At 44.6% G+C, this 12719-nt stretch overlaps 1 protein-coding gene across 1 annotated transcript in view; it reads left to right on the forward strand.

The window, feature by feature from the left end:
- Window positions 1-12719, forward strand: part of LOC101862382 (60S ribosomal protein L24) — a 15147-nt gene continuing 2428 nt past the window's right edge. The window contains exons 1-4 of the mRNA XM_005088846.3: window positions 1-46; window positions 236-311; window positions 11546-11793; window positions 12370-12421. Of these exons, the coding sequence (XP_005088903.1) occupies window positions 42-46; window positions 236-311; window positions 11546-11793; window positions 12370-12421 (381 nt within the window). The 5' untranslated portion in view covers window positions 1-41. The remainder of the gene's footprint in view (window positions 47-235; window positions 312-11545; window positions 11794-12369; window positions 12422-12719) is intronic.

Genomic DNA, 12719 nt, shown 5'->3' on the forward strand with positions numbered 1-12719 from the left:
ACCGGCCCTCGTGTTGGTCTTTCTAACATCCGGTCGTCAAGATGAGGTACGATACACTCTCAGCTCAGTCAAAATATTCAAAGAAATATCCGTTATCATCTCGTGTTTTCGTGTGTTTTGGTTTATAATGTTATTTCTTTTAATAAGTAAGTGTTATGAAATGTACATTATGTAGATAATCTCTTGAATTAGTGTGATGAAGTCATCTCAATGTACTGTTTTTCTTGTCCCACAGGATTGAACTGTGCTCCTACAGCGGGCTGAAAATCTACCCTGGCCATGGCAAAAGAATGGTCAAGGCAGATGGCCGGGTAAGTCTTTCTTGTGCCACTCAGTAGGTATACAATATAGATCTAGCATGATTCATGAAAGGTCCCTCGGTCCTTATTAAGTCAGCCTTAGACTTACAGCGGTAAGATTGAAAAATACCGGACCAGCGGACTGAGACTACTTTTGCCTTGTCTCAACCGCTGTTATTTTAGTTCAGCACAGTTAAAAGAGCGGTTAATGGCTTTTTTTTATCGTAATGCTATTTTTATAATGTATGGATTGGAAGGGAAATTGAGATGAAAAACAATTACAAAATCATTTTTAATGGAATTTAACAGGAACTAATTTGTAGTACAGCATCCTTCTCTCAACCGTACCGTGGTCCGGGATACTTCATTTAGACAACAATGTAGGCCTACCTAGTCCGGGAAACTTCACCTAAGGCTAAACCAAGAGTGGCATTCACGACGAAGCATTCCGGACCACAGCGAAGCATGCCGGACCACGGATCATGTGCCTGCAGGGCAGGGCCTAAAGAACACAGCGTGTGTGGAACATCGCGAGCCACCGCCTCTCCCTTCCCCGCGCGGTCCGGCATTCTTCGTAAGAGCATCGTGAGATAACATCGATTTTAATATCTCTCAATGAAGAATCCCGGACCGTTGTCAAGGTGGAAACCCCCCAAACAACTTCCCTCTTCTTACAACCGGAATGAAGAATTTCGGACTGGTATAGATCTAGAAATCTATATCTGTTCATTCATAAAGTAGTTTGTCAGGGGTGAGACCCCCCTTGAACACACACACACACACACACACCCTTCCAAGATGTGTGTGAATGAAGAATGTCGGACCATCCAATGCTAGCCTTCCTCCTCTCGCGAATTGAAGCGCATGCGGCAGAGCGGTGTTGTTATGGAAGTAATCTGGCTCGCGCAAGGCGCAATAATACAAAAGTGGTCCGGTATTGTTCAATCTTCCCATGACTATCTAGAACTAGAGCCTCCTCACGTCATACCGTCACCTAGTTTAGCCCTCCTCCTGCGGGTCCGGGTTTATGTTGCCCGATAAGCCTATTTCGGCACCTCGCCTTCGTTCTGGTCCCGAATCAGTGTAGCCCCTGCCTCGACGCGTGCACACCGCACATCATCTTTCATGAAATTCGGGTTACGTGTCGGACCCCCATTCACGCAGGGCAGATCAAGTGTGTGTTCGTCAGTCTGCTTGAGTTTGTTTGTGTGCGTTTAACTTTGTGGCCTTCTTCTAGAACCGCCTGCGTTTGTTCGTAATCGAGGCATACATCTCGTTCAAAACACGCCAAGTTGGTAGCTCTAGATGTTCGTCCAATGAAATTATAGAAGAAATTGACCCACTTAGACAAGACTTCCATTTTTCTATACAAAATCTTTCAAATGAGTTTGATTTTGTATGAAATGATACTAGATCTAGATCTACCTGATAAAAAAGAAGCTTGTTTGATAGTTTTGAATACTATTATTAGACTATTATGCATGTACAAAGAATAATTTGAGTGCAAAACATTCTGAAATTGACCGAGATCTAGACATATCTATTATCCCCTTTTGAACCTCAGGTCATTCATAACAACAAGAACGTCTAGAAAGGTTACTCGAATGGGCGTAACTACTTGTAATGTCTTATCAGCTTGTACTTACTTACTACCCATTACGTCATCTAGCGTTTAGGGCAGCAATAAAGGATCTCCAGCTCTGTCTGTTTTGGGCCATCTTGGTCAGCGATCCCCACGAATGATTCCAGGCTCCAGGACTTCATGTCAGACTCTACTGTGCGTCTCCAGGTCACTTTGGGTCTGCCCCTTTTGCGACGTCCTTCGGGTGTCCAGTGGAGGGCAGTCTTCACAATTGTCTGGCTCTCTTCTCAGAACATGTCAAATCCATCTCCACCTTCTCCTTTTTATTATGGTTGTCATGTCCTCTTGCCTACATTTACGTAACATCAGCTTGTGAGAGGGGGTTATTCATGTTTGTAACACTTTATACATAGAAAGCTATGAAAGATAGAGCGTTATTTTCATCATCGATTGACACACTCCCACTGTATTCACAGCGAAAACACGTTCCCCGGCGTGCGCGCTGTACACCAACAGTACACACAGTGACCCCGGCACGTCCGACGTAATAGGTTGCTAAGATTCGCTTCTCAGCACAGACGGAGGACAAGAGTTAAATGTTTCGTGATGACTATTTCCGGAAGTGAACTTTTGTATTACCATAATTTCGGCTCTTTCAAAAACATCGACTCAAAATTTTGTGTCGTTGAGAGGTCAGAAGTTTTTAGTCAGATAGTGTATAAAGAAGACGCCTAACCGAGACTTGACGTGTGTCATGGCATGCACCCCATACCGTCACATGTCATGTTTTCTGGGGGGTCGGTCACCCCCTACACCCCATACCAGCACACTCAAATTGAAGCACAACTGGGCGTTTGAAAAAGAGGAAAGAAGCAAAGACGAACTCCTTTTGTAAAGTGGGCCTAAAACAGAGCTAATGTTTATTGACCTACTGAAAAGAACAACCACCAGAACAGACTCACATACTTCTTACTCACACATAGGTACATGAAAGTTTCATCTTACTCATCCACACAACTCATATGAACATCTTGCTCACACACAGGTTCTTGAATGCTTCATTTTACTCTTCCTCACATATCACAACAAACTCACATGTACATCTTACTAACACTCTGGGCACACAAACGTAAAATTCATTATTTCACTCAACACAGCACTCTGTCGACAGATGACCACAACTCTCACACGTCACGTCACACCCCACCCATCCATCTTTCTCACCCCGCCGCCCGCCCCTCAACAATAACATGCATTCGGGTCTCTCATCCACAGAACTGTCATCGTCATACACTAATCCCACCTCCTTTTCATCCTCTTGTTCTGTCTCCTCCTCGCTCTCTCCTTTTCTTCTCTTTTGCTTGAACATCTTTCCCTGTACTTTCCTCTTCCTTCCCTTACTCCTTATTTCACCTACTCTAACTTCCTTCTCACCATCCTTCTCTCTTCTACTTCCTCTCTTCTTCTAACTTTCTTGCCTCCTCCCACTCTTTATACCTAGCCCCTGACACGTTCTTGGGGACCTGAGTCCACTTTTGACTCGATAATTTTGAGTTCCAGCCCGATGGAACCGCCAGGTTGTTGAATGAGGGGGCTGGTATTAACGGGTTGTATAACTGGAGGTACTTTTTGTACGCCCCATCATTCTCGTTTGGTTTGATATTATGCCACTGGCGACGGCGGACCCAGTAGGTACATGTCCGCTGCTGTCCATCGAGTGGCAATAATATGATCAATGAGGCTGTCCAGGACAAAAGCATTAACCTGGTGCACTTCTCTCTTCTTCCTTCTCCACCCTTTTTCTCTCCCTTTCTCTCAACTCCTTCCTTCTTCTCTTCTTCTAACTTTCTTGCCTCCTCCCACTCTTTATACCTAGCCCCTGACACGTACTTGGGGACCTGAGTCCGCTTTTGACTCGATAATTTTGAGTTCCAGCCCGATGGAACCGGCAGGTTGTTGAATGAGGGGGCTGGTATTAACGGGTTGTATAACTGGAAGTACTTTTTGTACGCCCCATCATTCTCGTTTGGTTTGATATTATGCCACTGGCGACGGCGGACCCAGTAGGTACATGTCCGCTGCTGTCCATCGAGTGGCAATAATATGATCAATGAGGCTGTCCAGGACAAAAGCATTAACCTGGGGCACTTCTCTCTTCTTCCTTCTCCACCCTTTTTCTCTCCCTTTCTCTCTTCAACTTCTTCCTTCTTCTCTTCTTCTAACTTTCTTGCCTCCTCCCACTCTTTATACCTAGCCCCTGACACGTACTTGGGGACCTGAGTCCGCTTTTGACTCGATAATTTTGAGTTCCAACCCGATTGAACCGGCAGGTTGTTGAATGAGGGGGCTGGTATTAACGGGTTGTATAACTGGAAGTACTTTTTGTACGCCCCATCATTCTCGTTTGGTTTGATATTATGCCACTGGCGACGGCGGACCCAGTAGGTACATGTCCGCTGCTGTCCATCGAGTGGCAATAATATGATCAATGAGGCTGTCCAGGACAAAAGCATTAACCTGGGGCACTTCTCTCTTCTTCCTTCTCCACCCTTTTTCTCTCCCTTTCTCTCTTCAACTTCTTCCTTCTTCTCTTCTTCTAACTTTCTTGCCTCCTCCCACTCTTTATACCTAGCCCCTGACACGTACTTGGGGACCTGAGTCCGCTTTTGACTCGATAATTTTGAGTTCCAACCCGATTGAACCGGCAGGTTGTTGAATGAGGGGGCTGGTATTAACGGGTTGTATAACTGGAAGTACTTTTTGTACGCCCCATCATTCTCGTTTGGTTTGATATTATGCCACTGGCGACGGCGGACCCAGTAGGTACATGTCCGCTGCTGTCCATCGAGTGGCAATAATATGATCAATGAGGCTGTCCAGGACAAAAGCATTAACCTGGGGCACTTCTCTCTTCTTCCTTCTCCACCCTTTTTCTCTCCCTTTCTCTCTTCAACTTCTTCCTTCTTCTCTTCTTCTAACTTTCTTGCCTCCTCCCACTCTTTATACCTAGCCCCTGACACGTACTTGGGGACCTGAGTCCGCTTTTGACTCGATAATTTTGAGTTCCAGCCCGATTGAACCGGCAGGTTGTTGAATGAGGGGGCTGGTATTAACGGGTTGTATAACTGGAAGTACTTTTTGTACGCCCCATCATTCTCGTTTGGTTTGATATTATGCCACTGGCGACGGCTGACCCAGTACATGTCCGCTGCTGTCCATTGAGTGGCAATGATATGATCGATGAGGCTGTCCAGGACAAAAGCATTATCCTGGGGCAATTATTTGGGGGCTTGCAGTGTTACCTGAGCTTCATCTTCCTCTGGTCTCTACGCCTGCTCAGGAAGACAATAGTCATGGTCCTGATCGTCCACTGGACCTCGAGCTGGTGTTGAGACCGTAGGTAGCTGAAACTCTGCTGCATTGTCCAGGAAGTCCTCGGGTTCAATCCTAGAAAATTCCAGACTGGAGGTAGAGAGGTCAAGACCTAGATCAAGGTCAGTTGACCACTCACAACAGGGGACAGTCGAGGAAGGCCAGCAAGGTCTATAGTAGGGCTGTACCCCGGTAGCAAACACGCTCGTGCTCGTAAGCCCCTAGGTCAAATCATCAAATCAAATCACCAGCATGATACGTTGAGTCTAGCCTCAGCTTCAAGTACCCACACCAACTTGCAATCCGCGAAGCCGCTCGTGTCTGACCCCCTCTTAGGGAGAGAGAGAGAGACCCCGCGCACAGTGTCACTGCGCCACAAACTAGTCTGTTCGATTAATCGAAGGCATACGAGCAGCGGACGGCAGGCAAGACTCAAATCGCAGCAGAGCAAAGCACTTGGTCCCAAGACCTGCTTTGCGTCTCGTATTGCTTTGTGCTAAGGGCTTGCTCTCGTGCCAATAAATCTGCTTTGAGTCCAACTACCGCTCGTCAGGCAAACACCGCTCCCCAAATAGCGCCATTGCTGGAAGTGTGAGGGTTTTTTAGGGCTTGTCAGCGTGCGGCACGCGGGCAGAAGTATCGCGCGCTCAGTAAACAAGAGTTTGTGACGTCACGACACAAATCAGTAAGGCCGTCCACAAGTTGCAACTCCGGTTGCGGGCAAGACTCAAGCCCGCTCGCAAGCATCTGGCACGAGCCGTCCGTCGCTCGCAAGCCTTCGATTAATCGAGCAGACTCCAGCCCTAGTCTATAGCTGAAAAAGAAGCAGCAGGGGCAGGAACATCATCATTACGCACAACAGACAGAGGAACATCATCAGCACACACATCATCATCAGCACGCACAACAGACGGAGGAACATCATCAGCACACACAACAGTAACGGGGGGGGGGGGGGGGGGGGGCTCTCGTGGCCTAGAGGTTAAGGTGTTGATCTCTCATTGAAAGGTCCCGGGTTCAAATCCGGGTAACGTCCGAAAAAATTTCTTCTCTAAAATTGTCTCCTTTCACCTCCTTTCCTGCTCTCCAGCAATGCTCTCTCGTCTGCTTTTTGCCCCCTCCTCTGGGCTCCTGACTCTTTCTGCTGCTGCTCCCTGGCTCCTCCTTACTGCTGTCTTTCTGCCACACCCCTTATCTTCTGGTAGGAAAAATATCAGAGGGCTCGTGTGCAAGTTGCGCACGTTAAAGATCCCTTAGTGGTCTAAAATAGATAAGAGTAGGTTTCGGCCGCCACCCGGGCAAAATTCAAGATTTCCTACCAACTTAAAATATTAGGTGTGTCCTGCGCGCTCATGTGACCTTATGCAGTTGCGAGCGCCATAAGACACTAACCAAAACAAAACAGATGGAGGAACCTCATCACAACTTGTGGAGACGGGCTGCTGGCTTCTCGTAGACCTTGCTGGCCTCACAGTCAGGGGCATTAGGCTCCCATGGAGACAGGCCACTTTTCCTGAATGCCTTCACCAGCACTGCCTTCCCCATATGCCCGTGTCCAAACGTCCTTGAACACGGGCATAAAGGTCCTCGGGTTGATTCCTCCCACTCAGGCGATGTTCCTGTGGTTGTGCAGCCCCTTTCTCCCCTTCTCTTTCAGGACTCCATAAAAGAGCATGTCCAGGGGCTGCACGAGGTGTGACGCATGTGCAGGAAGCAGGTAGTAGACAATACCGTGCTCTTTGCAGAGGTCATGAACCTCCAGGCTTGTGTGGCTGGTGTGCCCGTCGCAGAAAAGAACGATGGGCCGAGGAGGAAGGTCAGCCACCGCTGGTATAAAGGTTTCCGCCAGCCATGTCTTGGAACACCGTGGTGTTAATCCAGCAGTTGGATGTCTGGACGCTTGAAGCCTCAGGGAAATCTTCCCATGGCTTGAAGGTCCAGCGCTGACAGGGAAAGATGACTGGGGGGGACCAAGAGGAGACCACTGGCTGAGGACAGTGATCTGCCGATGAGGTAAGGGTGACGGTTGCCCTCGTCTGTCATGATGGCCTGTCCAGGGCAGTGGAGGGGGAAGCTGGTCTCGTCGGCGTTGAAGACGCATCGGGGGTGGATGGTCTTGATGTCCGCCCCACCTTCGGACAGATTCCTCTCCACCTCCTCGAACCACGCCCGGATCTTTTCCTCCGTCACCCTCGCCCTCTGGTCGCCAAGAACCATGGCTTTTTTCTGTCGGAGCTTAGGATGGCGCTCGAAGAAAGTGCGCACTCAGCTTCTCCCCGGCAGGTTATCTGTGAAAGTTATGGATAATATCGTTACCAGTCTCTCAATAGTAATGAACCAAGCATTCTGTTAATTGACAACAATCACAAAAAATCTGTTTGTCCTGACATTTGTGATCTTGAACTTGTTCAAATGATGCGATGGAATTGATCAGGCAAAGGCTTACAGGACCTTGTAGAAGTTTTATACCATCGACACCATAAAAATAAGTTAGGAGGCGGGCTTCAGCCCTACTTGTCAGGGCAAACCCAGGCTGTGAGTAGGTAGCGTAAACGCGGGCACGCGTGGTATCGGGGTAATTCCGATCGCTGTTTCTTTGCTCTTTCGCTATAAAACACCAAATGCCGTACACCTTGTAAAAGTTCAGCTTTTCCTCGTTACAATGGTGTAAGTTGTTTTTATGTCCGATTAGAGGGAGCTGGAGAATCGCCGACGAAAACGAAGCCCCTCGTGGTCGGCCGGTTGAAAAATTGACACGCGTGCATTCAAATGCTTCGCGGAACGAGGGATGATTAATTACTGTCTTTTCATTGGCGGAGAACAGTAGAGCTTTAACGGGCTTTCCCGTGGTATGTATTTGGCCTTTGGCGTCTAATAGAAAGCTTTTTAAAATACTGTCAAAATGTTTAAAGATCACTTTTTACACATAATATGTAAAATACCAGCTTTAAAAATATATTTAATAAAAGATCAGCTTATTTCCTATTAGAATTAAGTAATCAGCTTGAAATTATTTTTCATCAATCCTTCCGCGAGACCCACAAAGCATGTGACCCCGCACGCGGGGTACACTACAGTATAGAGCCGACTTGCTCTGTGCGGCGCCAGCGGGGTCAACACTCAGTGTTTTTGTCAAAATAACGACAGATCATCGTGTTTGAGGCGATAAAATACTGATTTGTAATGATCTCAGTCTTTAAAAAAATTAGGCTCCATATATTTGTTATAGTGATTGTACTCTGTTAATGTGATGTTTAGTGCTCTTGGTACTCTTTTATTGTCTGTCAAACATGGGGTTGCAGCCAGTGACTAACAGGGTTGGTGATTTTTTTATAAAAATAAAAAAAATCGATTTTTTAAAATTTAAATCAGATTTTTTTTTTTTTTATTTTTAATGTCGACACAGTTTGGGATTTTTGGTGGCTAAAAGTATGTTCTTTTAGTGCAAAATGCATTGTCTTTATTTTAACTAATGATCAATTTAAACAACTGCAATTTTAGAAAGCCTTAATCTGCTGTCAGTGAATTATGGCTATAGACAAAAAATGAAGAAAATGTCCGTCTAAAAGGAAGGGGGGGGGGTAATTATGCATAGATAAACTTGCATTTTATTTTTATTACAGTGTGTGTGTGTGAGCACGCCCTTGTGTTTGTCTAAAAAGAAAAAGAAAATGCTAATTTCAATTGAAAAAAAAAGTGAATTGATACTGTATTATTTTACTACTTACCGTGACAGGGGGGGGGAAGCAGACTTTTAAGCAATTTTAGTCTACTAAACCTTATATCTGTTTTATAATACCCAGGAAAGGAATTCTGAATGTTTAAAGATGTAAAAACAAAACATTTTTTTAAAGTGATTTAAATCACTGAATTTTATTTTTAAAATCAAGTTGATTTAAATTTTAACAAATCAACTGATTTAATTCGACCCTATTTAAATCAACCCAACCCTAGTTTTCAATTATGAAAAAAAAAGTAAATTGAGAACTGTATTATTTTACAGTGACAGGGGGGGAAGCAGACTTTTAAGCATGATTATATTAGTCTACTAAACCTTATATCCGTTTAAAATAAAACCAAGGAATGGAATTCTGAAAGTATAAATATGTAAAAACTGAATACATTTTTTTGAAAAGTGATTTAAATCACTGGTTTTTATTTTTAAAATCAAATTGATTAAAATTTTTAGAAAATCAACTGATTTAAATCAACCCAGCTCTGGTTTCAATTATTGAAAAAAAAAAAAGTAAATTGTATACTGTATTATTTTACAGTGAAAGGGGGGAAATCAGACTTTTAAGCATGATTATATTAGTCTACTGAACCTTATATCTGTTTTATGAAACCAAGGGAAGGAATTCTGAATGTTGAAATGTGTAAAAACCGAATAAAATTTTTTTTTTTTTTAAGTGATTTAAATTTTTAAAAATCAACTGATTTAAATCAACCCAACCCTGGTGACTAACTTTAACAAATTTGATCAAATTTTAAACAACTACCATTTTCTTAAAAATTGACTGAGAGGTTAAAGAATGGTACCAAAATGCTCAGTGGATATAGGCCTTTCAAATGGAACTGATAAATTTGGCTTACAGCTACTTTGAAAATTTAGTTTCTGGTACCTACTGTGAGGGACTCAACGTCCCAGTAAAAAAACGAGAAAAATTCGCCCTATGTGGGCATCGAACCCTCCTCCTCTGCGGGAAAAAGCGAAGCGCCAAGCAGTTGTGCCACAGACGCAGGCAACTTTATGATGAAGACTACGTTAAAAGTACAAAGTAAAGACCTTTGAATATAGTCATTCTGCCCTCACTATTGAGGATTCTTTGCACAACAAGGCAGAGATCCGCAATGGTCCTCCCCACGCCGTGCCTGGCTGAAACTGTCAGCTACTCTTCCAACTTGTTTTCTTCCTCCGTCTTGAGGATGGTCTTGGACTTTGGGGTGACAGGATACTTGTCGCGCACCTTAGGGTAAGATCAGATAAAACAAACTAGTCATCCACAAAGGACATTTTTGGTGACTATACCAGAACAGCGACATTGTAACAAATATCCACAAGTGTCACAGAATCACACTTTACTGTGGTATATGATAAACAGACAATGTGCTCTTTCTCTTTCAGGTGCAACCGTGAACACCCTCTCTCACTATAAATCTCGCTGTCGTTCACTTTCTTTTTCTTCCTGTAGTGACTGATGGTTTGCTCGGTCAGGCGGCCGCACCTGCTTTTGTGAACCGAGACTTCTTACCGTTGGGAGCTTGGGAAGGGTCTTTATTGTTTTTTTAATCCATAGAGAGTGTGAGGTTGGTTCAGCTCCGGGGCTCCCCACCCGCCATCGAGCCCAACAAGGGGGCACATTGCTGGGATAGTCAGGGCTGTGCCAGGGCTACCCCGGAGTTATATTCTTTCCAAGAGTGCAAGGCCCTCAAGATTGACCCAGTGTTTCGGCTCCCAACAGATTGAGTGGCATGGGCCGTGCCACCCTCCTGTCTAACAGGAAAACCTGGGCCAAAGAGGTGTGTTGGCGAGGGACAGTCCGTAGACTGATCTCACCTCAACCGCCAGGTGCCCGGTTTCCCTCCGCACAGGTCGCACCTTACGGTCAACGAGGCGCCCACTCTGTGGGATGGGTGATCTCTCATTTTGCTGCACATGAGGTCGGGGGTGGGAGAAAAGATAGAAAAAGAAAGAAGGAAAGAGAAGAGGTAGATACACCAAAGTAGGTGTCGCTTCCGGATTCCAGGGGGTTGGGGTCCATGTGCGACATCTCGCCTTTGAAGGAGTTGCATCTCCTGCAGACAAAGCAGTGGGTCTATTTATAATCCCCTGACCCACTGAGACAAAATGTTGGCGAACAAATAAATGTTATGGGTTGTAGGCAATCTCTTCAAACAGGCTCCCAAATGCCATTTCTAACCCTCTAAGAGCACTAAATTTCAATTTCTTCGGGAGCTTCGCCAGACCCCTGGCACAGTTTTCCTTACTTTTCAGCTTCAGCTGTTGGGAGCACTAGAAAATCTAAAATAAAGTCAGGATCTCAGTTGGGGGGAAAAAAATTGGGACTAGGTGAAACAAATCGGGATCAACGACAAATCACCCGGGTCACTGCCAAGCTGACTTATTTTCAGGGGTATCCATGTATATTCCCTCTGCGTGCGCCTGCCTGTGTGTTTTACCATTATTATTTTATTAATCCTGAAGTGTCAAGTCAAGCTCTCCTAGCCCACGTATTTATTTTACGTCGCGCGCCTGTTAATTTAACATTCATTGTAGTGTTTTTTCGTCTAGGTCTTCAACTTCCTGAGCCACAAGTGTGAGCGCTCACACACCATGAAGCGCAACCCCAGAAATATCAACTGGACTGTGCTGTACAGAAGGAAGCACAAGAAGGGTCAGATTGAGGAACAGGTGAAGAGGAGAACCAGGCGTACCCAAAAGTTCACTCGTGCCATCACTGGTGCCACCCTCAGTGACATCATGGCCAAGAGGAACCAGAAGCCTGAAGTGCGTAAGGCACAGAGAGAGCAGGCCATCAGGTAATGTTGCATATGAGTAATGCGACTGCCACTAAGTCATATAAATTGAGTTATTGTGGATCTGTCACTCCTAGCAAGTGCTGAGATTTCTGCAATTGTTTTGGAGGCGAAATGTTTTTTCTGTATTTCTGGATATTTTTGCTGATCTAAGAAATTGTGAGCTAGTAAAAATTTTAAAGGAAATATTGCTGGACACCCTGAACATTTTACTTGTTGGCCTGTCTGTGGTGGGGAATACACATTTTCATATTTCCCAATACTCATTTCGGTTTTCTATGGTTGGCATCTCTGGTGTACTCTTTTAAAAAGTACTGTCCTCCAGTTTTGTACTGCAAAGGATTTCTGCTCAATGGATTACAACCCTGTCAAGCAGTTCATGGTGAAGACTTACAATCTGGCTGCTGCAAAACTTAAAGCTGATCGGTATCACCAATGGTAAAATGTGAAGTGCACGCCATGATGAATGTGTTTTTTTTTCTCAAAAAAATAATGGGGGTGGGGGTAAGAATTGTTTAGCTTTTGATATCTAAATAGTATATATGCCTGTGTAATCAATTTTATTTTTTTCTCTTTCAGAGCTTTCAAGGAAAAGCAGAAGTTGAAGGACGCCCAGAAAAAGGTCACCAAGGTAAGAGTTCAATCATGTTTATAGGTTTTGCACTTTTTATTGTGATGGCACATGCCAATTCTTAAGGTTTCAACACAAGTTCCTCATTTTGGGATATATTTTTTTTTTAACACATTACACCCTAAGGGCCTGGACGGGAAGTCCATTCCTAGATCCTAAGCAAGGGGAAAGAACCCACCTCCCCTGAATACTAGCCTTTAAAAAACACATTTTAAAAATACTAAACACATTCCAAAAATCCTGAAAAAATAAAAGTTAAAAAGAAAACTGAATGTAGTTTCAGAAAAATATAACTTTA

Source organism: Aplysia californica, unplaced genomic scaffold (assembly GCF_000002075.1).
Source record: "Aplysia californica isolate F4 #8 unplaced genomic scaffold, AplCal3.0 scaffold00001, whole genome shotgun sequence".
NCBI lineage: Eukaryota > Metazoa > Mollusca > Gastropoda > Aplysiida > Aplysiidae > Aplysia > Aplysia californica.